Here is a 27929-nt window from a genome sequence, read left to right as displayed (position 1 = left end):
AAATAAGTAAAATCTTTAAAAAGAAAAGAAAAGAAAAGAAATTTGAAGACTGTTCTCCAAAATGAAGGAAAGTAATCCCAAATGGAACTTGTGAGATACAGGAAGGAAAGATGAGAAGGTAAGTGGTAATTTTTTGTGGGGTTAAAAAAGGAGAGAGAAATAAAATACAGGACAATATATATAAATTGGAAAAGGGAGTCTTTGATGATTTTGCTTCCTATTTCACTGAGAAAAAGAGGAGCGTTATCAAAGGATAATTGCCCACCACTACATCTATCTACTTACTGGCATATGCATCCAATACTCTTTTTTCCCCAGCTGACCCTAAAGTTAAATTACTCATGCTCCTTTCTAAAGCCATTTCCTTTACTTGTGCTCTAGATCCCAGAGCTTGCTTGCTCATAGAATAACTGCAGCAATTCTTCCTTTCTCTTTACATCATCATCATTCCTTTCTCTTCTAGAACATTCCTATCAACATGAAACTTGTTATTTCTTCTATCCTTAAAATCTTCCTTTCAAATATACTTCCTCTTTCAGATGATGTCCTATTTCTCTGCTCTCCTTTGCAGCAAAACTCTTTGGAAAAGTTGTTCTCTGCTCTGCTTCAATTTCAAAATAAAACCAAACAAATTTCAAAACAAAACAAAACAAGACAAAACAACTAGCAAAGAGTTGCAATTAGTATAATAGAAAACAAACAATAGAAAACATTCATAAAACAATGACCAGTACAAAATAGGCATTCAGTGAACACTTGTAAATTAAATGTTAAACAATTCAGTAGACAGGATACTTTTTAAAGTCTAAAATTTATAAACAATATTACCTGTTCTTCCTTTAGTTGAAGATGAATTTTTTAAGTCTCCACTAATACTGGTGACTGTAGCAATGTATTTTCGTCCAGGCACCAGGTCAGTAAAAGTGAATTCTTTGGCATCTTTGGGGAGCGACTTGTGGATGAGTAAGAGGTCTCTGTCAGCTAGTGAAATGATGTATTTCTCCCATTCTGCTACAGGAGTCTGCCACATGACGCCCAGTGAGGTTTCATTGGCATGTTTGACACGAAGCTGGAGGACAGCCAGGGGGACTAAGGAAAAAGCAATGGAGACTGTGTCATTGATTTGATTCAGAAATACTCAAGTATTTCTTAGAGAGCTGTTCTCTTCCAACCACAGGAGTATTCCAGTTCAGCATTTCTTTTCTGAAAGTGTATGAGCTCTCAGGAAAAAAAAAAAGCTAATCACAAAAACTGTGTGTGTGTGTGTGTGTTTTCAAGATTTTATTTTTAAGTTATCTCTACACCCAGTGTGGGGCTTGAACTCACAACCTTGAGATCAAGAGTTGTGTGCTCCACTAATTGAGTCAGCCAGGCGCCCCAAACTTTGTTGATATAACCTATCCAGAAAGGAGGATTCAAAAGAATACTATTGGAAAATGCTTTCCTGGGTCATTTATTTTTGACCACATATTACCTTGAGTGTTTATTTCTTCATATGAATTCTATGATATGAAAAGATTTAATTCAATCATGTCATCCATAAAACCACTGAGAAAGGTCCATATTTGACTATTTAGATGAAGTTAGAAGTATTTTTTACTCCACCAGATTGGAAAGACAAAGTGCTGCTTCTCTTCATTTCTGAGAAATGGGCACTAATGTATCCATGAAAGGGAGAGTATAGCTGGCAAGCAAGAATAGTATCTGGTTAAAGACTCCCATTAACCAAAGAATGGAAACTGTTTCCATTTCTTTAAAAGGTTTTATTACAATTTCTAGGAGACATTGCCAAGAGTAAAGTACTGGTCCCACAAAACACTAGGGAAACAAAACTATGGAAGAACCAAGTGTATAAAATTATATTGATTTTTGCATCAAAGAAATTTTCTATAATTCCATTCTAACTGAGTCCCTAAATCTGTATCTTCCTTCTTTAATATATTGAAATGAATTGGATTGATACATCAAAGCCTACCTCAATTAACCTTATTTATCTAGAGGTACAGTTTAAGAAAAGTTTTCCTGGTAATTATGCCACCATGCTGAGAGCCCCTAGGTTTCTTGACAGTATTCCAAGTTATTTGAGGTGGTGAGATAAAATATTGGAGAGGACATAGATGCTTGTTCTGTGAAATGCTAAAAGTAGCTTGGTTTAAGCTTATATAGGTCTTTGATCATTATCCAAGGGATATTAATATTTGGAAAATGAAGATACGACTGGAAGACCCAGTTGGCAAGCTAAGGAGGTGTCTTGGTCCTTTGCTTTGACAGTCTTCTAAGAAGAACATTGAATCAAAGTAGTTATTTCCTTATCATCAGGCAAGACTAAGAGAGAAGATATTTGAATTTCACTCTAAGTATGGAGTATTCCATGTCATAGAAATATTGAGCTTGGAAGGACAATTCTCTTATTTGAAAGTTGAGGAAACAGACTCAGAGGGGTTGTGACTTGCCCAAGGAATTACAGTATAGTGGTGACAGCAAGAATACCAAAACCCATGCCTCCACATCCTCATTCTCCTCTACCCTAAAATCCAAATATATTCCACTTCCCTTTAATAACCTTTCCTTGGTACATGAAATTCCCTCACGAGTCAACATTAGGTCAAGGCAATGGTTCTCAAACACTGATCACTGTCAAAAAAAATGTCAGTTGTCTTCTTTTGTGGGAAGGATTCTCCGATCGTTTTCTTCCTATTCTTTTGGTGCTTAAAATGTCTTTCTTTTTATAAAATAATGGACTTACTACTGGAAGCAATTTTAATGTTCTATTTTGACAAAATTAAACATTACCAAAACTAATTCAGTCTAAAAGTCTATAATATCTCAAATTCACGGAACACGGTGGGGGTGGAGGGGGTGGGCACGACATTGACAGCTACCTGGGTTACTTGGGAGAGGGACCAAGTTAAAGTTCTAGCAGTCATTAACACCTTCGTATTTGCTTACCCGTCCTGCCTTGGCAACGCTTCGAATTCTTCAGATTTCCACTCTCAACAGTGACTTCTACTTCATACTGTCTTCCCGGTATGAGCCCCACATCATCTATGGCATAGTGTGTTTCCTCCTTTCCCACGGTGATGTTAAGCAGCACCACAGAATCATTGAAGAGTAGGATACGATACTGCTCCCAGTCTCCAGCAGGGGGCGACCAGCTCACTATTAGGGACCTTATCGAACCATTGCTGTTTACCTCCAGGTTCCCAACTTTCTCTGGAACTAAACGGTGAAATGATGTCAAAAAGGAGATTCTAAAAACCAAAAGTAAGGATACTCATTCACTTTTCATGGGCAACAGTAGATAAGAGACCTAATACCTGCAATTCAAAACATTTCTATCCCCTCCTGATGTTTGGGGATTGCAAATGAGTATTCTTTCCTAATGTTGGAGGCATCCGGCACTCAAGAAATGTATGCTAAAATCATCTAGTAATATATCAGTAATGCAATCTTCTGTAACACTGTTAATAACCTAACAATATGAGCGCTGTGTTTTATTGGCTGCACACCAGCCCCAGAGACAATATTGATGTTGCTTCTAATGATGTTGACATCGATGGATGCGGTGTCTTTTGGTAGAGACACTGCATGTTGTGATCATGAAACATTCCTCCCTTTTCCAACTGACAAGATTAATCTCTTGCAATATAGCTCTGGTCCAATTATTCCTTTGCTTAAAAACATGCAAGGTCTCTCCATTAATTACAGAATAAAATATTAAGTCCTGGGTGTGGCATTTGTAGCTTTCCAAAATCAGACCCCATATCCTCTGGTCTTAATTCTGACTACTCTCTGCAGCCGCCCTCCCTGCTTCTGCACTCTCTCCCATGCTGGCCTCCAGTTGTGTGTTCTGAAGACCTGTAAGTGTCCTGGGCTCTTCTGCCTCCATGCCTTTGCTTATATTATTCCGTCGACCTCAAATGCCCTTCCCTCTTTTCCCTCTCCGCTTGCCAAGAGCCTCACAATTTTTAGGTCCAGTTAAAGACCGTTCCTCTGAGAAGTCTTTACTGATCTTCTGAACAAGAATTTTCTCTTGGTTTTCTGACCATATGGTTCTTACTTGGAATCTCTAACAGCACAGAGAATGGACTCTGGAATTAAATTCCATCCCCACCATTCACTGGCTGGATGACTATGGACAAGTTATTTGAGCTCTGAATTATCTGTAAAATGGTGATAATAACAGAACCTCTCTCATGGTAAGGGTGTAAAGTGTTTGGTTAGTACCTGATACATGGCAACACCTATGCGATTACTCTTATTAAAGTGTACTATTTTTATTTTTTGTGTGTATAGTCTACATTTGTCTGATTAAAATGTAACTTCCTTAAAAGCAATGGTTGGCAAGGTAAATATTTTAGGCTTTCCAGGCCACATATGGTCTCTGTCTCATATCTGTCTTTCTTTTTGCTTTTTAAAAAAACCTTTTAAATATGTGAAAACCACTCTTAGCTGGGGCTACACAAATACAGCTCACAGGCCATATTTGGCAAAGGGTGTAGTTTGCTGAACCCTGACATTTTAATAACTTCCCAAATCATAGCACAGTAATTTATACAAAGAAGGCACTGGATAAATATTTGGTGACATAAATTAATAAAATAATTCATGGAAAACATGCTTAAGTGCTAACTGGCTCTCACTATAAGGGTTGGTCAGAAATGTTTTATTCATTAGTATCAATGCTAATGCATTTACACTACTTAAGTGGTGTGACATGAAACAGCACAGGGCAGAGCCAGTTATGCACATCATTCAGGAATCACTCCAAACACATTTGCTTAAATAACTCAGATGAATGCAATTAACCTCTGTTTCAGTCTGTATAGGGGGCCCTGGCCCGTGGGCACCCTCAGTCATATAGACCATATTTCCCAAATTGGAAAAGGAGTCTTCCCTGTAACTTATTTTGTTCTGATGGATCAGAGAATCATCTGGGCAACCAAGGAATATTCTGGAGCCCTACACTCACCTGTTCTGCCCACTGCCATCTTCTGAGCAGACAATTCACCAGAGACACAGCTGATGGTAACTTGATAAAGACGTCCAGGGATTAAGTCTTTAAATTGGGTTTCTGTAACTTGGGGTGCTAATGTTCTGGATTCTTTGATAGTCCCTTGGTGAAACAGGGTAATGTTGTAGGAATCCACATTTCCAGAAGGTCTTTGCCACTTGACTTTTAGAGAGGTCAAAGTGCCATCATTTGTCACCTTTAGATTTGAGACTTCCATGGGGGCTAAATAAGGAGGAAGGAAAGGACACTTTAACTCAGGATATTGTACCTGTCTTATTATGGCCAAATTTTGACCTGCATTTTAATCCCTGCAAGCCACACTCCCTGCTCAGAAGGAAACAACAACTTCACGAGCAAAAAGAATACTGCAAAATCAAAGAAAGGCTATCTGGCCGGTGGAAAGAGCATAAACATGGGAGTCAGGAGCCTGGATTCTGGCTCAGACTTGGCCATTAGTCAGATGGGCAACCCTGGATAGCTCTATCTCACTGAGCCTAGGGATCCTTACTGGCAAATGAGGTCTTGGAAAGCTCAAAGAAATCTGTCATCTGCCTAATTTCTTCCCATCTTTATGTATTTAATAATAGCAAGTACATAATAAATAGATTGGTCAACTCATTGGCCATCACAAAATTTTGCATCCTAAAAATATTTTATTTTTCATATAAAATGATGATAAAGTTACAGCTCAAGAATTGTGTCATTCTTTCTTTTTTTTTTTTTTTTTTAAAGATTTTATTTATTTGACAGAGAGAGAATGAGAGAGAGAGCACATGAGAGGGGGGAGGGTCAGAGGGAGAAGCAGACTCCCTGCTGAGCAGGGAGCCCGATGTGGGACTCGATCCAGGGACTCCAGGATCATGACCTGAGCCGAAGGCAGTCGCCCAACCAACTGAGCCACCCAGGTGCCCAAGTGTCATTATTTCATCAAAGGAAAATGATTACAAAAGAAAGACACTTCAGTGAATATTTTTTCTACCTCTTGGCTATGTTGTAATTTTGGGCTTCACTAACAGCAAAATAAAAATTAATGCTTCATTTTAAAAATGGGCACAGCATACTGCTTTGCATAGGCCAGTAAGAAGTGTAATTTGCTCTTGCTATACATAAATAATTCTTCAGATGTGAGGTACTTTTTAAAAAAAGATTTTATTTTTCAGCAATCTCTATACCCAACATGGGGCTTAAACTCACAACCCTGAGATCAAGAGTTGCATGCTCCATCATCTGAGCCATCCAGGCGCCCCAAAATATATGGTACATTTTTGTTGGAAATAGCTACACATCTTTGAGGTGTGATATGAAGATATGTAAATGTACAGGTGCCCCCAAATATCTTTCCCATCAATCTCTTGTAGCTCCAAGAGCCCCCTGCGCCAGGGTAATTTCTAAGGCACCACATACCTAAAAGTTTCTCTTAAAATCAGATAGCTTACTGAGAGAGGGAATTTATTAACACATTAGACCCATCAGAAGCATTAGAATGTACTAGAATTTAAGTTCCATAGGGCAAAGACTTGGGCCTTCTTGGGCACTGTTATATCCACAATGCCTAGCATACAGTTTATACTCAACAGATACTGAATGAATGAATGAATGAATGTGTACATGAATTATTCACTGAAATTTAGCACAGATTAATTTATCCAGCTATGTTAGGCTATGAGAACAACTCCTATAGTATTGGGTCTCAGGACATGTTTTGTTGGGTACAGGGTTTAAGAAATGGCTGTTTCACAGGACCAGGTCTTTGATTAGCACTGAGAAAAGTTATCTTGGCTCATTGTGAGTGATGTCACAAAGGCAGTGGATGCTCATTTAAGAGAAGGAAGTAGGGGGGAGCCTGGGTGGCTCAGTCGTTAAGCGTCTGCCTTCGGCTCAGGTCATGATCCCGGGGTCCTGGGATCGAGCCCCGCATTGGGCGCCCTGCTCAGTGGGAAGCCTGCTTCTCCCTCTCCCACTCCCCCTGCTTGTGTTCCCTCTCTCACTGTGTCTCTCTCTGTCAAATAAATAAACAAAATCTTAAAAAAAAAAAAAAAAGAGAGCAGGAAGTAGGAATCCCTATCAAAGAGGTCAGAATACTAAAAAGATAACCTGAGACTGTATCAGTGGTTAACTTCGCTACTTCAGGCTGGTCTAAAATTTAGAATACAAGGGAGTCCCTCTTTCTCTGAATAGAAAAGTGGGTACATCTTAAGGGCCTTCTGTAACATGCAAATTTCAATTTGTCTCATATTATCATTATTCAAATAATTTAATAAGCCATGGTTATTAAACATTTCCTTGCTGTGAGCTTTATTTTTGTTCAGCTAGTTAGTGGAACTTACTTGTCCTGGCCGGTTTCCATCTGTAGTTTTGCAGCCCTGCAGCCTCGGTCACAATGGTAAGGTTATAGAGGTGTCCAGGTGTCAGTCCGTGAAAACTGAAGGAAGTAGCATGTTTGTCCACGACACTGCCATGAACTAGGACATCTTTATCCATCAGCAGTAGCTGGTATCTTTCTACATTCCCAGAGCCATGGGACCAGGAAAGCAGGAGAGAATTGGTTTTTGCTGAAATATTGATATCTTTCACTGCGGATGGCACTAGGAAAAGAAAATGCATTTCCAAAGGGTCATTTATAATTTCCTTAGAGGAGACATAGACATGTTTAATTCGAAATCACACATTCATGTATGCTTCTCTGTACATCTAATTTGTGTAATAAGTAATGGCTACAGCACTCTTGAAATTTCACTGGATTCTGAATTAATGCTCTTTTCAAAGTCCACGCCTAAAGCTACATCATAGTTTACCTGTCTCTCTCCCCCACTTAATAGGTACTAAGGTAATTTTTGCCCATGAAGTATGATGTGGCAGAGCAGCAAAGAGACAATAAAGGGAAGAACAATGGAAGACGAAAAACAGAAAGCAAATTATAGCAATAGATCAGGAGAGAAAATGAGAGGAGAGAGCATGACCAGAAGGACAGTACTTCATGGAAGGAGGTGAGGTGTGCCATTGGTATCGGGATGGGCGGGTGCAAGCAAAAACTTGTTCCAGATGTAGGGATATTTAGGAAACATCATGACTTGATGTTATGAGGAGAGTATACAAAGGAGGAAAACACTTAAACGTAAGTTTTATGGCACAAACTCAGAAATGGAGGCAGAAAATGCTGTTGCCTAAGATTTGAGTTAGGAAGGCCATTAGGAAACATCTACTTCATTTTGGAGAAAATTCCAGTCCCAGAGAAGTCCCAGAACTTGTTCAAAATCACCTAGCAAGCTAGCAGCACAGTCATATTTTCTTACTTTTAGTCTAGTCTTCCCACTGTACTGCATAACATTTGTCTATCTGTCTATCAACTTACCTATCTGTCATCTTTGGTCTGGGGGCATTCTTACTTCTATCTCTTCAATTTTAATGTAGTTCCAAAAGGAGCCTAAACGATTAAATACTCAACTATCTGTAAGCAGGTCTTACCTGTTGATCCATTGGTATAAATTGTAAGGGAACGTTTCTCTCCAGAAACAGCTGTGATGGCAATATTGTATTTATTACCAGCAGTGAGGTTAAAAAATGTATGTTCATTCCATGAAGTACTTTCTTGAATTTGGGTCTCCTGTATCTTTTGGTTATTGTCAAACAATTGGATCTCATACCAGGTGACTTTTCCAGAAGAAGGAGTCCACCAAACATGCAAGCTGGTTGAAGTAGTCTTCTCTTTACTGACTTCAAACTTAGCAGGAGGTAAAGGATCTGCAAGGCAAAAATCCAAAAAGAGAACACGGCTTAAAGATTTTTGCAAATACATGTTAGTTTGCTGGAACCCAGATTCATTTTCCTTAAAAACTTTAAGAACCTGCTGCCCATGAAACAAATCGGTATTTTACTCCACTTTTAAACTTACCATTTCATTTAAAAAAGAAATCCACTTAGCTACTAGTCATATAAACTTCTTTTTCTAATAAAACTTTTTTGTTAAGACAGCTCTGAGCTTAGAATTCCAAGTAAGGTTATATTTTCGTTGGCTTGCAAGTTTAGCACTTTTCACACACTGACAAACATCCAGGCTAGGCCTGGATAAATACCAAAAATCTCAACAGAAAATACAGATATTAAGAAATAATATTGAAATTTGTACTGAACTTTTTCTTTTTTTTTTTTTTAAAGATTTTATTTATTTATTCATGAGAGACAGAGAGAGAGAGAGAGGCAGAGGGAGAAGCAGGCTCCCAAGGAGCAGGGAGCCCGATGTGGGACTCGATCCCAGGACCCTGGGATCATGACCTGAGCCGAAGGCAGACGCTCAACCATCTGAGCCACCCAGGCGCCCATGAACTTTTTCTTTTTTAGGTTGTGGATTCGGGGGGTTAAGAACACATAACTTTAGGTTGTTTTTAAATATCAGAAAACCACCAAAGATAGAGACTTGATTATGAGCCTAGCCTAGGTTTGCTCGTCAGAATGAATTCTCCCAACAGGTGGGATTCCTTGTGTCCTTAGATTTTCTCAACTTGAGTTCCGGGACATTTTGGAGCTGCTGAAGCCTCCAGAGAGGGTGCAAGGGGTTGGTCCTGCACCCAGATGTTCACTTAGTTTCCACTCTCATGGGTGAGTTTGACGAGTCCCATTTCCCATTTCCCATGTATTGAATCTTCATTGTGGAACTTGAAATAGGATGAGCAGCATGTTCCTGGGTTAGGAACTAAGTCAATAGTGTTTAGGGATCAGCCATTCTATGATGCAGTGGGACCATCAGAGAATATCCTGAATGCAGGGAAGGGCAACATCGAGAGACATTTACAGATGAGTAATTTTCAGAAATCCAGCCTGGTTCTTGATCTAGAAAGTCGGACCAAGATATTGGAGGCTACAACTCAAAGCCAGGTCAGATGTTTTCGTGGCATGGCTATAGAGATCCAGTTCTTATCTACATCTTGGTAAATTATATTTTGCTCACAAAATAACTTCAGATTATAGAATCTTCTTAGAATAGTATATGTTTTAAGAGGGTGCTTGCTTGTGACTAACATTAATAAAAATAAGAACAACATGATCTTATTCTGTATTAAAAAGACTTGTATGGCCAGAGAGCTCCTGAGACTATCCGCGGGTCACCTAGAGACACCATCCAGAAGCTAAACACAACCTATGGTCAATCTAATTTTGTGTGTGTGTGTTTAATGCTGTGACTTAAATGAGTACATCATCCTGCAAAAAGCACAAGACAAGCCACGTAGCATTTTGTAATACAAGAACTAATAATAATATAAATGTCAGCAGACAAGGAAGCCAAGACAGCAGTAACTCAGAGAGCCCAAAGCGCAAGGTGTGTGGTCTACACCCTAGTATAGCAGAGGTTCACAGGCAGAGCATAGGCTCTGCAGTCTGACAGCCTGGGGCTGAGTCCGGCTCTCTGGCTCCGTAGCTGTGTACTTTGGGCAATTCCTTAACCTCTCCGTGCTGCTGCTGTCTCATCTCTGCAATGCAGATAATAATACTATCTATTCGGCAAGATATTTATGAAGATTACATTGTTTTATCTAGAGCACTTAGAACAGTGCCCGGCACATAGCAAGTGTTCAATGTTAGCTACTGTTGTTGTTATTATTTCTGTAAACAGGAGGAGGTCCTGTCACGGAAGCAGGCAAATGTTGTGGCAGAGAGCGTGGGCTTTGGGGTTAGACAGAACTAAGTTCAAATCCTCGGCTCCGTCATGGGCCAGTCACGAGACTTTGGACAAGTTACTCAAGCTATCTAAGCCTCCACTTTCCCATCTGTCTGGGGAGTATCATATAATCATACCTATATTCTCGGATGATTTGAGGAGGTGTAGAGCAGATTTACCTGGCATAGAATGGGCACTCAGTAATAGAAACTTATGCTGTCTACTTGATCACAAAAAAAAGCTTCCTCTGAATCACAGACAAAATGGAGGCAGAAGTGGAATACAATTTTTTTAAAGCTAAACGAATAGCCTTAATTGCCTTCTTCATTAAAAGAAAACACAAAAACTTGATAAAATCTTATCAGTTTATTCCCATGACCTAACTTTCTAACCATTAAGATAAAATTAAAAATTCCCAAGATGATTCTCATTTATAGGTTCTTGCGGAAAAACAGTAGTTTTTTTTTTTTTCTGGCAATATTATCTAAATTTTCTATCCTACGTCATAGTCTGTCATTAAGGACATCATAATAAAAAGAAAGAACATAATTTCCCCTTACAGAAAGTCTTTTTTGTTGCCTGGTGAGAATAAGGCACTTCACTACCATGAGATTCTAGTAGCCAACGAAACCCAAGAACAACCTTGTCATAGCCAATCGAGATGACACATTTTTGCTGAAGAGGCATTTTAAGGACAAGGATGGGAGGGACAGCTGCTTTCCAACGAGAGCTCCAACGAGATCAATACTGTCATCGATGTCTACAAGCCAGATAAAGGTTAAAGAAAATAATGGTATGGTCAGTATAATCTAAACCACATATAATTTGCAAAATATAAGCTACAGAAAATGAATTTTAAGGTTGCGTGCATAGAGAGTGAAGTTCAGAAATGCAGACTTTATCTAATCTCTCCGAGCCAGAAAACAAAACAGTCAATCCTTTGTACATCCGCTAGAACAAAGGAACAATGAGACTGGGAAGTGCCTGGGCTGCGAGAACCTGCACTGGAAACAAACACTTCAAACCCCATTTATACTGCGATAAAGTTCTGTGCTGGCCCTTGGCCACCGCTGCTACCCATGCCGCAGAAGTTACAGGGTTTTCACACGTCTTTGCAATGTAAGCCCGAGGAAAACTCTGCTGTGTTAAAAGAAAGTCTCCGATATTTTCTTAGAAATAAATTAGGTACGGGCGCCTGGGTGGCTCAGTTGGTTAAGCGACTGCCTTCGGCTCAGGTCATGATCCTGGAGTCCCTGGATCGAGTCCCGCATCGGGCTCCCTGCTCGGCAGGGAGTCTGCTTCTCCCTCTCCCTCTCCCCCCTCTTGTGCTCTTTCTCTCTCTCACTCTTTCTCTCAAATAAATAAATAAAATCTTAAAAAAAAAAAATTAGGTACTTCCAAAAGGGGTGCTGATTTCCTGTATATATACAAATGAATTTCATCTATATCTGTATCTATATGAATGCAAGAGAGAGGGATTTCTAATGCTGTTTCAAACTGTAGTTATATGTAGGTAATCTTTTGATCGTATGACAGATGGCACGTAATTGGAAAACCCTACTTGACTTATGTAGTTCATGCCGATGGCTGCAGATGTCAACGCACACAGGCGCATTTATAGCCTTTCTGGTTTTTCCATGTACCACTCTCATATATATAGTAGCTAGTGAAGTTTGATGAACTACGAGAACTGTGGAAAGCCATAAATCAATGATTTAATCTCAATCAATTTAATCAATCTTAATCTCAATGTATCAAAATGTATCATTAGCCATAAATTTGAGACATCTGTTTGTACCTCTCAGTTTCAGACAGACCTGGATTATGGAATGCCAAATGTAAAGTTCTGTGATATTCATCTTCTATATTTCAATGAATCCACCAGTATCAGAAAGCCTGAAAATTTCATAAAGTGGTCTTGATGTCAACCTAATTTTTCTGTTCTTTGAGGAAAAGATGAAGGTTAGCTAAATTTTTGAACCAAAATGATGAATTCTTCTTTGTTTCTCTTTTTTAAAAATGGGACTTAGAAAGAAGGAGAAATTCATATATGTAAAATGCAAGTAACAAGTAATACCTGCTTAAAATTTTTTTTTGTATGGCTACTAACACATTATTATTTATTGATATAGGAATTTCCAGTGTTTAGAATTTGAAATGATAATATTTATTTTGGAAATAAATTGAACCTTTTAACAGGATTGCAGGCCATCCATGGGTTAGTGCCAAAAGCTTTTCTCCAAGTCATGATAGCATCACAATATATCTGTGTAGGATCTGATAGTTTACAATGTGCTTTCTCAGTTGGAATAGGCGGTCAGAGATGTGAAGTGACTCATTTAGGTCACACACGTAACAAGTAGTATAGCTGAGATTCTAACACCTGGCTGCAAGTTCCTTCTATTACAACTTAGCTGTCCCAGGATGGGTGATGTCTTGAATGCATGCTCAGTGTAATAATAAAACACTCAAACCAGATTCCTTGGAAAATAATAGGTAAATTTACAGAATTTTCGTTTGATGGTTAGACTATCGTAGCAGAGATAAAATGAGTAACAACACTAATCACACCTAAATCTAATTCTGTGGCTGTGAAAGTTACTCTGATTTTTTTTTTTAATCATTTTTCATGATTCTTCCTTTTTGTTTCCCTAGTCTGACTGCCTTTACCTGGGATCCCATCATTGCCTTATGTTTTAGCTGCTCCCAGAATTTTCTGGGTGTCTTCCTTATTTTCTCCCTTTTCTGTACTGTTGCCAAATAACCTCTTTGTATATCTTCCCCATCACCATCCTCGTCCTTCTTTCAGCACCAAGATCTTTCCGTGAGATGAAGTCTAAGTTTCTCCATAGGCACTCAGGGTCGCCTCAAATAGGATATTACTCCCCACCCACACACACATCTTATCTTTCACCACTAACTCTAGGTCAACAGATCTACCTTTTTAGTAATGACAGGGCCTATTTCTGTATCTCTACGGAAACTGGGATACTATTCTAGTTAAAAGCAGGGAGGCTAGGAGACCGGAAGCTGCATTTATGTAGCACTCTACATAAAATGGAATGAACATCAACTATTCATACCAAACAACTGCGAAATCAAAGTAAGGGTGGAGCAAAAGTCACAAACAGGTTTGCTTTTGGGTTTTTTTTTTTGTTTGTTTGCTTGTTTTGTTTTGTTTTTTGGTGCATGTTTTGAAAATGAGAAGGAGAACAAAATGAAAAAGCAATTGCTCACAATCCACAGTTAATTAAGTACATTTATAGAGGTGTAATTTTCTTTTACTTGGTGATTGTTGCTGTTTGACTACAGTTGGCTTCCTGACTTATTTTAAGATGATGCACTCTATTGTTCTCTATTCATCAGAGTAACATGCATTTATCAACTTTTACACTAGATAGGAAGTTCAAGTAGTAACGGACTTTCCAAGTTTTAATATCCTCAAAAGGGAAATTAAAGCAGGTTACACAGTTATCTGCATCATCATTCACAGCTGTGTAGGGTGCCCTGTTACTTTGAGGGTCATCATATTTGGCCCTGGGTACGTAAGTGGTAGATGCTCCTCTGAGAGTCTACAGGCTACTCAGGCACTTAAGATATATGTGGAAAAGGCAAACAAAAGGTGGACTATCAGGGAGGCTGACTTTGATGTCAGACTAGACGTGGGTCCAAATCCCATCACTGTCACTTAGAGTCGTGCCTAAGCTCCTTGCTGCTCAGTTTCCTCATCCGTAAAGGAGCACAGCACCTCCTACACAGAGTTGTAAGTGTTAAGAGGGAACGGAGGTAGATGTTAAGTGCCACCTTAGCACCTGGCGAGCTCTCAGTAAATGGCAGTTGGTATTAACGCTGCTGTTGTTCTTGCTGTTCCGAGTAACACAGGCCAGCAACAGGGCTAAGGTGCAAAGGAGAATGAGATCCAGGGGCTAAGGTTTCAGAGGTTGGCTTCACGAAGGACAGGAATTTGAGCAAGTTTGGAAGGTCAAAGTGGGAGTTAGAAATCAGAGAGCAGAAGGGGTGTTACAGAGTGAGAAGCAGGTGAAGAAGCTAAAGCACTTCTAGTGAGCATTAGAGGGGCCTGTCAGCCCTGACAACCGACGGAGGCTTTAACCCCGCCATCCCCAGGATATCCTTCAGCAGCCCCACTCCAATTCTTCCATATTAACGAGTGAGGCTTTCTCAATATTATCTAAAGTGCTACATAAATGCCGCAGAAAGAGAAGTCCCCTGGCCTCTCCTTCCAATGAGATTTTGACCCAGAAAGCCCCTCCTATGTAGAAATTCATGACCTAGCACTTGATGTGTGCTTCTAAACCTTATTGTTAATGTTAGGTATATAGTGATATTGTGATTATGTGAAAGATAATTCTTACCTTTCCGAAATGCATATTGAAATATGTACAAATGGAATCAAATGATGGCTTGGATTGCATCAAAATGATACGGGGTGGGGGAGAGGGTGGAGAAACAGATGAAATAAGATTGGCTATCAGTTGGTTACAGTTAAAGGTAGGTGACGAGTACATGGTAGTTAATTATACTATTCTGTTTACTTTTTTATGTGTTTGAGATTTTCCACATAAAAGGAAGGAAAGCAAAACCAAAACCAAAAATTCCTGGCAATCTATATGCAAAACTATCATGTTAACTTTATTTGCATATTATGTGTTTAGGGGCATATATTCATCTTCATTGATATATGTTCATACAGATAGAATGGGCTTGATTTCTCCTACAAAATCAGAAAGGCATCAGTGTTATCCTTTATCCCCTAGGGGAATTCCAGCAAATTGATGTCTGGAAATGGAAGGTGAAAAAATTACTCTTTGTTCTTCTCTTATTCAGTCTGGACAAATAAGATTTTATGTCTTTCTTGCCAACCTGTAGAATGCCATGCCCACCAACAGAAGTCAGACTGATGGAAGAAGCTTCCCAAGCACTCAAAAGATCAAGTTCAGAGAACTAGGTTGGTTCATTCCATATTCATAGCTCAGCTTGACCTTAGAATTCCTGAAACAAGTAGACTGCCAATGGCTGATTGCTAAATACTGAAATCATCACCAAAAGTTCCACACAATTGAAAATCAATAGCTGCTTATAATTTCTTCACTCTGAAACACATTTAATCATTATTCCATCCTTGTGTAGGCTAAGTATACATAGATTTAAGGTATTTTGTAATATATTTTTTCTTCTTTAAAAGTTGACTTGAAAAATAGTAACAAAATATCACACGGTAATTTGAAAGAACTAATACCAACTTAAAAATTATATCCTTTCTGCAGAGTAGTGGAAAGAATTGGAGCTAAGCCAGAAACCCAGGATTCAAGTCCTGGTTCAATTATATACTAGCTGCGTGATTTGTGATTAGTTAATTCTCATGAATATCAATCTTATCTCCAACCTGAAAGTAATAATAGTAAACTTAACTATGCACATGGTATGTGACAAACACTATTCTAGAATTTATGTATGACCCAAATAAAAATCTCAAAATGGCCCTATGAAGTAGGCATTATATTTATTATCATCCCCATTTTATAAATTAGGAAACAGGCCTGGAGAGGTTAGTAACTTGCTTGAGTCAACTTGGCTAGTGAGTGATGGAGGAGGCTGCTTCTAGAACCAAGCTCTCGATCTTTATGCAACCTGCCCCTTCACAATACTCCCTAAAAATAAAATTAAACAATATATGGTCAATATAATATATATTTTATACTCTTACCTACTAAATAAAGTAGGTGGAAGTATTTTAGATACTATAAAAGCACAAGACAAATATTAGAGTATAGTTTCTTCCTGGTTAAGATAATATTCTTCAGTATTATAGATTTAGCCATGCATAAAGAAGAATGCTACCAGAATCTTAATGCCAATGAATAATAGAAAAACCATGTCAATAGCTCTTAAACTTCACTGTGCATTGATTCACTGTGATATTTGTTTAAAATCAGATATCCCAGCCTCCACTTCTTCTAAATTCATTACATGTGGGGTAGAAGCCAATAATATATGCTTTTATAAGATATTTTGCCAAAGATTTTGATGTAAGTAGCTTACAGACATTATTGGGAAGTAGTGGCTTATGTTTAAAGTTCTGTAAGTGTATGGGCTCAATTGTGTCCCTCTAAAATTCATATATTGAAGCCCTCAACCCCCAGTACCTCAGAATGGGACTGTATTTGGAGATAAGGCCTTTAAAGAGGGAATGAAGTTAAACTGACATTTTTAGGGTGGGCCTTAACCCAACATGACTGCTGTCCTTCTAGAACACAGACAGCATAGACAGGGGGATGAGCATGTGAGGATATAGCAAAAAGGCAGCCACCTGCAAGCCAATTAGAGAATCCACAGGAAAAAAGCGGCTGATGCCTTGCTCTGGGACTTCTAGCCTCCAGAATTGTGAGAAAATAAATTTCTGTTATTTAAGTCACTTGGTCTGGTATTTTGTCATGGAAGCCCTAGTAAACTAATACAATAAGTAACATTTTGAAGTGTAAATAAGAGCTGATATGGTGACTTGGTAATTAATGCTCCTAAAGTGTTTTGTTTTGTTTTTTTTAATTAAAGACGAAGGAATTAGCCATATTAAAAGAGCTAATTTTTTTCACCCTTTGTTCTAGGCTGATTATTAAGTGGCTGAAACTGACTAACAAGAAGGCATATGCTATTAAGATAGTCTTCCCATAAGTGAAGTTCTTTACTACCAGACTACTTCCCTGGGTTCTGTAACTTACCTATAACCCAAGGAGAATAGATCATATTCTTAGAATACATACATCCTCCCACTGAAATGTTCACTTTATTCATTCATATCTATCTGTCTATCTATCTATCTATCTATCTATCTATCTATCTATCTACCTATCATCTATCTATCCATCCACCCATTCATCTATCCATTCATTCATCCATCTATCCATCCATGTGATCAATATTTATTGAATACCATGTGCTAGATGCCATTTTAGATATTGAAAAACTACTTTTTACTTGTGGGAAGATAAAACCTCCCAAAAGTTCTAAACAAAAACTCGAAAGTTTCATTTAAACAAACTCAAGTGCCTTTAGGATGCATTCAAGTACGGAAATAAATGAAGTGGTCCAGGGGGATTCCAGTGAATTGGTATCTAAACGGAGAGAAACTACAACTTAGCTCTAGAGAATTCTAGGCAGAGTGGTCCAGCTTTGTCAAATCTTCCAATATTTTAGGGGAACCCAGAAATCTGGCACTTATGTGAATTTTCCATTTTTAATGCTGGTAAAAATAATCTGGATTTTTCACAAACATTACGTGAGCCAAACAAAACATATTATTATTTAGACACCTAGCTAGACACCCCTAGGGGCTACCAGTTTGCAGCCCTCTGCTTAGACTCTGAGGACACAGTGATACAAAAGTTTTGGAGTTCTTCAATATTGTCTTCATTAGTTGATTTCCAATGAATTCACAACTAGATAATTTGACTTCCAAATTATTTTTGTTCACAACTAAATAATTTGGCTTTCAACTTATCATGGTTGTTGCATCAACCGGTTTAATGACTGAAGACACCTGAGAACTGCCTCGCCTTCTCTGGGGTGATGGCAGCGTGGCAAACACGAGGCAGAGCGAGGTCTTCATTCAGGAAAGAAGTGCGAAAGTTCTGTCCCCGCCTTCATCATGACCTCCCCTCACCTCTGCACAGACCGCAAGGACAGGGACCATGTTTTGGTCATCATCCTTACAAGCACACCAGTCACCACTTGGCATAATTCCCTGCAGTATCCGTGCTTGGTGAATGTTTGCTGAATCCATGTATGTTTTTTCAATTCTGACTTAAAATCTGGAGTGAAAACTGATTGTTGCTAAAATAAGTTCCCATGTAGTTCCCATGTAGTTCAAATTTTTTTTAATCTTTAAGGCCACGTCTACATGACAATAAGTGAACTGTTTTAGACAGTTTATCAGGAAGAACAACCAGACAAATCACACTTGGAATGATACAGAGATAATCTAAGCAACTGTTGTATCTCTAGTCAAATCATGTCTTGCTCTCATTCTCTTTTATTCTAGACTGACAAGACAGGCAAAATGGAGTAGTAAAGCACATTTTGAATAACTTCTTTTGTTTGAAGGTATACCTCAGACTTAATATTATACTACTAGTTGGTCCTACTTTACCAAGTGTAAAACGTGATTTGTAGAGTTCACCTTTGTAGCCTAAAAATTTAGAGAAATACCAGTACTTTCTCTCAACTACATGAAAAATTCACTTATGTCCTCAAATTATAGAAAGCACTAATGACAAAAAAACAAATAACAACCAACCAAAAAAATCCTTCCTGAAACATTTTTAAAATATCTTAATTAAAAAATGTTTATTTAGGGGTCCCTGGGTGGCTCAGTCGTTAAGTGTCTGCCTTCAGCTCAGGCCCTGATCCCAGCGTCCTGGGATCGAGCCCCGCATTGGGTTCTGTGTCTCTCTCTGTCAAATAAATAAAATCTTTAAAAAAAAAAGTAAAACATTAAAAATAAATAAATAAAATAAAAATGTGTATTTAAATAAAATTATTTTTAAAATGTAGAGGATCCTAGGCATTACACCATCATACAAATAAGTGTGGGGAAAAAATATCATTATACAACCATCACCTGCAAATTTCATCCTTCACATTTATCATGGAGCTCATAGAATTTGTGGTGAAAAGTATATTTGTGATACTGTAAAAAGTAAGTCTTTAAGAAAAATGATGAAAACCTGAATGCTGATGAAGTCTTTTTTTAACTCAACATAGTCAATAAAATGCAAATATTTCTTACATTTCACAAATGTCTTTGGACTTGGAACACCTACAAGCATAATTAGACTTGGAGCGCATTCTAACTAGTAACACCCACAGTGAGTCTTTTTCCTATTTTTAAAAATAGTTCTGCCCCATTCAACAGACACCTTAACAAATGCAATGAACACATCTGGAAGTTCTATGTCATAAATTTCACAGCATTAGCAATCTGAGTGTTCACAAAACTATCCTCCCATACCAAGAGACCAGCAGCTTCATGACTAAAAACATAACCACTTCAACTTCTGTAAAATGTTCTAATTATGTGGTTGATTTCAGTCTCTCTTTGATTCCATATAAAAACATAACCAAATTCTTCATGAGTGCTGTTTCCTTTCAATTTAAGTTCCTGCAAATCTCAGAAATTATCTCAAAGTTTCATCTGAAGTAAGCCAAGTGATGTAATTGACATTCTTAATTTTTCTCTGAAAAAAGAAGAGAATGACTATTTGATTGACTTACTACATGAACCCAGCTACATTTCCTGACCCTGCTGTAACTGCCTTGAGAACTGAAAGTTCTCACACCTTTTTAAAGACCGATAGCTAAGGAAGTCATCTTTGTTCAGGTTGAACATGAAAGAGTAGTAAGGACAACACATTTCTAAAATTTGACTTCCAGAATTTTTCTGTGAAATTTGACTTTCTGAATAGAAGTGAAGTTTCACTATTGCAACAAGTAAAGACAATGTTAAAAGGAAGACTAATGAAGTCACAAAACATCAAAGTTGTTAGAGAATTTAGAGCACATGTAATGGGTAGCTGACAGGAATAACGAGGTTAGAGTATGACAGCCCCCTACCTAGGTCATTGGCACTTGGTAAGAACTTGGACCTCAACGGCCAAGTCTAACACTCTTATTTTACAGACAAGAAAACTGACGCAGGAAAGACAAACTCTTCCTATATACACATGGAAGGGTTTACCAAAACTGTAAAGAAAGTGAGTGACTTGAAGTTCAGAGTAACCAAAGGACCGTCTCTGATACTACGCTGTTTTAGTTTTTCAAGTTATACAAATTAATTTTCGTGCCCTCATTTGAAAGGACTTTTCGAATCTTCCCCTATGAATGGCTCTATTCTATTCCTGAAGATTTTATGTCCTGGTTCCAAAAATAAAACTAAGTTGAGGAAAGGCATATCCCTAATCGTTGCACTTCCATTATTTATTCTAAAAACATTTGCTTAAAATTATTCCAGGGCTTGACAGTTTAATGTGATGGAAGCTCAAACCACACCGTTTCAGCAAATTTAACAAACTCCCTTCACAGCCCACAGCTCCTCTCTGCTGCACTCCCCCTTCAAAGAGCTAGTCCGCTGTCTTCAGCACTAAGGAAATCTCTAAAAGTCAACCAAGCTGCTTCTGGCCAGATCTGAGGAAACTAGAAATCTTGGTCAATATTTATCTTCACAGGTATTTTTACCTTTATTTTCTGTATGCCTGGAGCTCAAATGAAACACCAGCTTGAAAAGGCAGGGCTCAGCCCAGAGTGGCCTGGCCGTCCAACTGCACCTGTCACCCTTTACCTGTTTGCAAGACCACAGTTCTCTCTTCTCCATCCAGAGACACAATCCTGAAGTTATAGGTGGTTCCCGCCTGCAGATCCTTGGGGTAGCATCCATAGGTGGTGTTGTCTATCCGCGTGGGGTGGCACCATGCGACCCCTGACGTGTCACTGCTATAGATGAGGCTGAAGTTACAGGGTGACCCCAGAGTTCTCCACTGGAGAGACGCGGACCGGCTGGAGACCTTGGACTCCGTCAGGGTGAAGTTACACCTCACTGGCTCCCCCAGTCCAGTCTGCAAAGGAACCAGAAGCAGCTGAAGCCCGCCGTCTAGACCGTCCCGGGACTTGTCCACAGCAAGGTCCCCAAGCCGCCTCCTCAGCCCTCAGCCCCCAGCCCCAGCCTCAGCCCAGCCCTTTGCCCTCCAGCCCGAGGAAAGACCCGCGGAGGAGGTGGGTGGCAACTCTCTCCCCGGCCTGCTCTTTCTGGGGAGCGGCTTGGAGAAGGAGGGCGGCTCGGTGCCTCGGACAGTCGGATGAGCTGTCAGTCTGGCCGGAGGGTCACGAGAGGACCTCTCTCCCCCAGGGAGAGGAAGAAATTCGGCCATCTCCCCCTGCAAAGCACGACCCAGGCGGCCCGACGGCCGACTGGGAGTTTGGTCGTCAGCAGGGAGGGGCGCGCCGGCCCGCCACCTCCCTCGGGCCACTCACCTGCAGCAGGCTCAGCGCGGTGCACAGGGCCAGCCCCGCTCCATGGCTCAGCATCGCGCTCAGCGCTCACCAGCCCGACTCAGCAGAGGGGCAGGGGCGCCCGGCGGCCCCGACGGCCGGCGCGGGGCGGGGGCGGGGGGCACCTGTTGCGCGCGCTCAGCGCGCCCCGCGGGCGCACAGCGCTTCCCTCCGGGCTGGCGACGCGCAGGGGCCGCCGCTGCTGCCGCCCCGGGCGGGCTGCGGACGCGAGAGGCGGCGGGGGCAGGCAGCGCGCCGCCCTTCCCACGCTGCCATGCTGACCCGCGCTGCCTCGCCCCGGGCCCCGGCCGCGGACTTCCGCAATCAAAAGGCAATTTCCTCGTCTCCCGGCAAAGGAACAATGCGCCGGCGAGGGAGGGAGCCCCGAGGAGCCAACGCCTGAGGCTGCCACGGGGGCCCGCGGCGGGCCGCGCTGCCCCCGCTGCCCCGGCGCCGCCGCCCCCCTGGCCGGGGGTCCCGTCCGGGCCCACCGAGCTCTGCCTCCTCCTCTTCCTCCTCCTCCGCTCCCGCGACTTGCACTTCTTCCCACTCGGTGGTCCTCCTCCCCGCCGTCCTAGCCACAGTCAGTACTTGCTCCCTCTCACTTTCCAGGCCGCCCACCCCCATCCTCCCTCCACACCCAGCGCCTCCCCCTCCCTATCTTCCTTCCTATCTTCCTCATCTGCTTTCTCCGGGGCCTCTTTTCCCAGGATTAAACTTGACCACAGCAGATTTCCCTAGGTCGCCTGCACTCCTTCCTGAAGCCTTTTATTAGAGTGCTTTTGCCCTTCTCACCTCAAAGCAGTCATTTGTCCCAATGCACATCCCCCTGACACCAGCAAGAGAAAAAGACCCCCAAAGGATCTTGTCCATTGTCAACTTGACCTTTCTCTTTCTCTGCCATTCACTTTCCCCTTTCTCTTGTAGAGAGGTCGGTGTCCTCCCTAAATCTTATGCAAATGCTGCTGACCAAGAACAAATGTAATCACCGCCCGTTGTTCAACGCACAGAGCAAACTACAAAGCAGTTTCACCACTGACCATCCAGTAGTTAATACCATTTCATCCGTAATTGTCCGAGCAATATAAGAAAGCAGTAAAACTCTTCCTTTGAGGAAAACACTATTGATGGCTCAGTTCCCACACGTATTACAAAAACTGGAATTGACTCAGTTTCCAGCACTAACTATAGCTTTTTAGCAACTGCCCAACTGCCTCGGTATCCGAATCATCATGTATGTGAAAATGGATTTTAAAAGAGTTTCTAATAACCAAAGAGCAAAAATGTTTAATTGTACAAAGGTGATACAAGCAAAATATGGCAACAACTTTTATAATGCTCCGTTGCTTTTCTTGGGTGCCTTCTCTGACAACCGCCAGAAGAGATGAGATTTCCCAGTTTAATTTTCAAAACCAAATACTCTGGAGCTAAATCAATAAGAAGAATGTCATATTCCCTTCTTTCTCAGGTAGGCAGATTCTACAGAAAGCTAGAGTATCGACTTCTGTATCAACTGTATCTACTTTGAGGATAAGCAGAAAAAAGTGAAAATTGTTTCGATTCTTTCAGAAAACATGTTTTTAAGAAACCTTTGAATGAAAAAATGAAATTGCTACCCCTTCAGAGATTCTATGGGCTTTAAATCTGCAGCCAGACCAGAGATCTCAAGTCTCCTTTTCAAGTTGGCAAACGCTCAAAGGGCAAACCTGAACTGCGTGTATTTCTGGGAAGACAGAATCTTTCCTGTTTCTCTGCCCAGATGACTTGCCTTCCAAGAGAGCCTTTCTCGCCCTCTGTATTTTGCCCCCACGTTCAATGGCTTTTCACAGCCTCCCACGTCTCTGCAGCATCAGAGGTGGTCCCCTCCTCTCTGTTACAGACAGGCTGCCTTCAGCCCTTAAAGGGGTCTTTTTGCAGCTTCGTTCCTTCTCAACATTCATTACCTTTCTCTTTTCTTGCTGTATTCAGAAAACAGTGTGGCTTCCTTGTCTGTCAAACTGGAATTATACCACTCTAAATACTTCCCAGAGCTGTTATGAAGAATAAATAAGGTCACAGATGTGAAAGCACCTTTTGTAAACGCTTATGTGCTGTCCAGGTGTTGGCTTACCTGGTAATAGATTGCATCCCCATCACATTTTTTCCCCTCTCTTTTAAATTCAACCATCACGTAGGCTGCGCTTTTCTAACTTCTGCAGTTTCTCTCTTGCTTTGTCTTTTCCATTGAGGTTTATAGAATTTTCTCATAAATTGCCCCGCAGATTTGAGATTTCCCCCAAGTATACTAAATACTATTTTCTGCCCTTTGCCCAAATCTTCAATAAATCCTATCCCCTCCAAGTTTTGCCCACTATCTTTTTGTTTTCTTTTTAAACCCTGCATGCCACAACCTACCCTATAAGTTAATCTAAAAACTGTATTTCATTTTCAACATACTGTCTAACATTCTTCCTATAATCCTTCCTTTGGTGCAGGCAAATGCATCAAAAAAGGCAAAATTTGAAGGACTAATCAAGCAAGGGGATAACAAAAAATCCTTACAATACAGTTTAGATGTTTCCAAATTCTAGGTTATTAGCAGTGATCTGCTAATAATGCCCTTGGAAATAGGAATTAAGAAAAGAAGTTTTTTAAATAGGGTCCTTTTATTTTTGTATCAGAGAAACATATATTTAGAATCATGTGTTGCCATTTATTTTACTATTGATATATATGAAGAATCATAGCAATGCGTGAAGCAAAGGCCCAGTAGTGGTCATAGACATTTCTTTTCCAAAGTCATATAACCCCGAGTTCTTTTTCCTGGAGAATCTTAAGGCTTACAGGAGAGTTCCCACCAAAGTGAGTGGATCCTAAATAGCCCATAAGGATTAGCATATTGTGAAACAATGAGGAAAAGTTTAAACTTAGGCTTTTACTGATTACATTTTTCTTTTTAGAAAACAGTTATATTAATAGGAGAAATTAAAGAGAACTGTAATGGATTCAAGGCAGTTTGGGACTGGGGAAAGTTGCCAGATACTGTTTTTTTTCTATGAGGAGTTTATTTGAAACTACTTTACAAAGTATAAATAAATTGATTCATTCTTCTTCTTTGTTCTCATTTTTATTTGGAATTCCTCAACTTCTTTTGAACCTATTTATCCTGCATCATGACACTGCATATGCTTTGGAAGTTACTGCATTCCAGGAATTTGGGACCACTTCTCTTTGCCATGGGAAGGGTGGGGCTGCTTCTGATTAGATGTGAGTGGACAAACAGTTGCCTTTTAAACAAATTGTCATAGCAATTAATTGTTATAATTTACATAGTCATAAATTATGAATTCATGGATGAGAGCACGGCTCTTGTCAGCTTATAAACACAGATGTTGAATGAGAAACAACCGGTCATCAGGGGTCCAGGGACCACACTTTGAGAACTGCTACTGTAGATGAGGTTATGAGGTGGGTGTGGAAAGGTTGCGGGGAGGAGGGGAGGGCAGAGTAGATTGCTCAAGTTATTGGTTAATCCAAACTCCTCACCCATAACCTAAAGAGCCATTCATGACCTGGCCTCTCTTCTTGCCTCCTTGCTCCAGGGGCCTGGGTCTGATAATTCATTTACTCATTCGTTCAGCAAATATTGACTGAGAACCTACCGTGTGCTTGGGGTTTGGAGACACCCCAACAGAGAGCTGACCTTTTCCTGCCTCAGGGCCTTTATACCTGCCTTTTCATCTTCTTGGACCACTCCTCCCTGGATTCTCTGCTTGGTTATCTTCCTCTCAGTCTTTAAGGTCTCAGCTTTAACACACCCCAGTGGGGCCAGACCCTTTCTGACCACACAAGGAAAAAGTGTCCTTTTATTATTATTCATCTCAGCAATCCATTTGTTTAATTCAGAGCATTAATGACACCTGGTAATAATATAATGCCTTATATGCTTCTGACTGCCTGCCTTTCCCAAGCATATGGAGAACTCTCTTAGGGCAATCTTGTTCTCCTTGCATAGAGCTTGGCATAAAAGAGTTTCATCAAATATTTGTTGAAAGAATGGATGAATGAAGAAAGGAAGGGAGGCAGGAAGGAATCTTTGTACCTGCTCAGTAAATATTGTTATGTGGATGAATAATCAAAACAAGTCCTTGTAAACATGTTCTTGCTGGAAGCCTCAAATAGCACCTTGGAAGGGAGGGCGGAAAAGAGAAGAGGAAAAAAGGAGAAAGGGCAAAGGAATCAAAGAAGAGAAGATTGATTTGGAAGAGAATGAGGTGGGAGAGAAGATCAAAGGAGGAAAAGAGACGGGGGAGGAAGTCCTATGCTTCCGCATGGTGGTTCTCAAAGTGCAGCAGCGACATCCTCTGAGCACTTGCCAGAAATGTAAATTCTAGGCCTTATCACACCTGAGGGATCAAAAATGCCATGGTGGAGCCATTTTTTTTTTTTAAAGCCCTGCACCAGATACCGTTTTATAGTAAAGAGAGTTAATAATGTCTTATTGTTCTTTTTCTTTTAAATTTAAATTCTGAGCTCTCTGGTTACAAGGACCTAGGTAAGTGATTTAGAAGGTCTTAAACTATTTTAGAAGGTGTCAAATAAGTAAATTGGTGATATAATATATAATAATATATTTCATATAATATATAAACCTATTTATATGTTATATAAAATATATTTTTCTATTACATATATTTAGAACAAATTTGATATTTATAACTTCTCAATAAAAATAAAATGTGGATGCTAAAGGAAAAAGGATCAACATGCAGCAGACTTAATAAATATTAGATGATGGGTCAATTCTGATGCTTTTTTCTCTGAGGAAGTACTTTTGTCATGAGACCCTCATGTGTGTTTCCCCAGATATTGTTAAAAAGAAGAAAGTCTAGCAATCAGGGAATGTGCCCACTAAAAATGATTATAAGATGGTGAATCCTTTTCTAGGTTTTAATTCAAACTGGCTCAATAATAAATTATGACAGAAATGAATACATTTTAACTAGCAGGTGTCATGCATTTAAAAAGAGGTGCGTTAAAATTTAAGGTAAGGTAATTTTGATAAGCAGCTTTTTTTTTTTTCTTTTTTAAGAACCGTGACTATCCTCTTCAGTGGTTAGAGATACCATTTTTGGAATACTTATACTTCAAGGAATCTCTCTATCCTCCTAGGTCATACGCTTCCTAGGTCATAGGTCTCTAGGAAAATGGAAATAATAAAGGCATTAGGGGGGGTAGGAGTTGTAAGGATTAAATGACAAGGTCCCGTGTTGTGTAAAGCATGGTCCTTGGCTAAAGGGCTCAACAAATGTTAGATACTATGATTATTCAGTGGTAATAATATTATATGAATACTGATATATCACGGATGCTGAGCACCCAGTAATGCTAGAGTATGACAAAGTCCGTGGACGAGAATTTTTTCTGAGCAAAACCAAATGATAGTAAATTACCATTGCTTCCCATCTCATACCCAAGAGAAACTTTTCAGTAGATGAGCACAAAAGACATCCAAGGGCTGCTCTGGCTGGTGGCCATGCCAAGGTTTTTTTAAGTCCCGAAAGGGAGGGGGGGTTGCCGGATATGTCTTTAGCACCAGGCTCCACCATCTCTCTCAGCAGACACATCTCTAAGGTTTCCTGGTATTTTTTTCTACACTGGTTTCTCACCCTCTTCCCCTCCCCTAGGTTGTTGTTGTTACTGTTTTTTTTTTTTTTAATCTGGAGGAAAAGGGTTTTGCATAGCTTTTGTCACAGCTTCGTCACCATAATGATTTAAAACTAGGTGTGACTGTAACATCTTCAACCTCAGGGGCTTCTGCTGTGTCTTCACTCCTGCTTCTCAGTCCCCACTGCCCCACCCCCCAGAAACCATCTGCTCACAAAGTCAAGGTATTCAGGCATCCTGGGTCTGTGTGGGCGTGGCTGCTTCGCATTCCAGCTTCAGGAACTAGACCAACGTCCAAACCCTAGCCCCTAGCGTGGTAGACAGACAAGGCAGGGATAACACTGGCTCTCAGGAAAAGGAGAGCAAAAACAAACAGAAATGATCGCCTAGTTCATCTATCTTAGAAAGCAGTGCTTGGAGGGGGGAGACTCTGTCCTCTTTTTTTTTCTGGGTACCTCTGTTGCTACAGCATTATTTCCCATGGTTCTCCGAAGGTCGCAAACACAGGGCTCACTCTTTGGCCAGCACGCTTGCCTTTTCTGGATTTTATAGTGTGAT

At 40.2% G+C, this 27929-nt stretch overlaps 1 protein-coding gene across 2 annotated transcripts in view; it reads right to left on the bottom strand.

Annotated features, from left to right (window-relative positions):
- Positions 1-27929, bottom strand: part of PTPRB (protein tyrosine phosphatase receptor type B) — a 110891-nt gene that overhangs the window by 60273 nt on the left and 22689 nt on the right. Inside the window, exons 1-7 of one of the 2 annotated variants that reach the window (XM_035002137.1) lie at positions 21708-21961; positions 21019-21292; positions 8480-8755; positions 7342-7599; positions 4973-5236; positions 2950-3219; positions 829-1089 (exon numbers count right to left, since the gene is read on the bottom strand). In XM_035002137.1, the coding sequence (XP_034858028.1) occupies positions 829-1089; positions 2950-3219; positions 4973-5236; positions 7342-7599; positions 8480-8755; positions 21019-21292; positions 21708-21761 (1657 nt within the window). In that variant the 5' untranslated portion in view covers positions 21762-21961. Of the gene's footprint in view, positions 1-828; positions 1090-2949; positions 3220-4972; positions 5237-7341; positions 7600-8479; positions 8756-21018; positions 21293-21707; positions 21962-27929 lie in introns of those variants that run through there. The other variant, XM_035002136.1, reaches the window with a different exon arrangement.

The sequence above is a fragment of the Mirounga leonina genome, unplaced genomic scaffold (assembly GCF_011800145.1).
Source record: "Mirounga leonina isolate KUSES-001 unplaced genomic scaffold, KU_Mleo_1.0 Mir_126, whole genome shotgun sequence".
Lineage (NCBI taxonomy): Eukaryota > Metazoa > Chordata > Mammalia > Carnivora > Phocidae > Mirounga > Mirounga leonina.
This window is presented reverse-complemented; position numbering and strand designations above follow the sequence as displayed.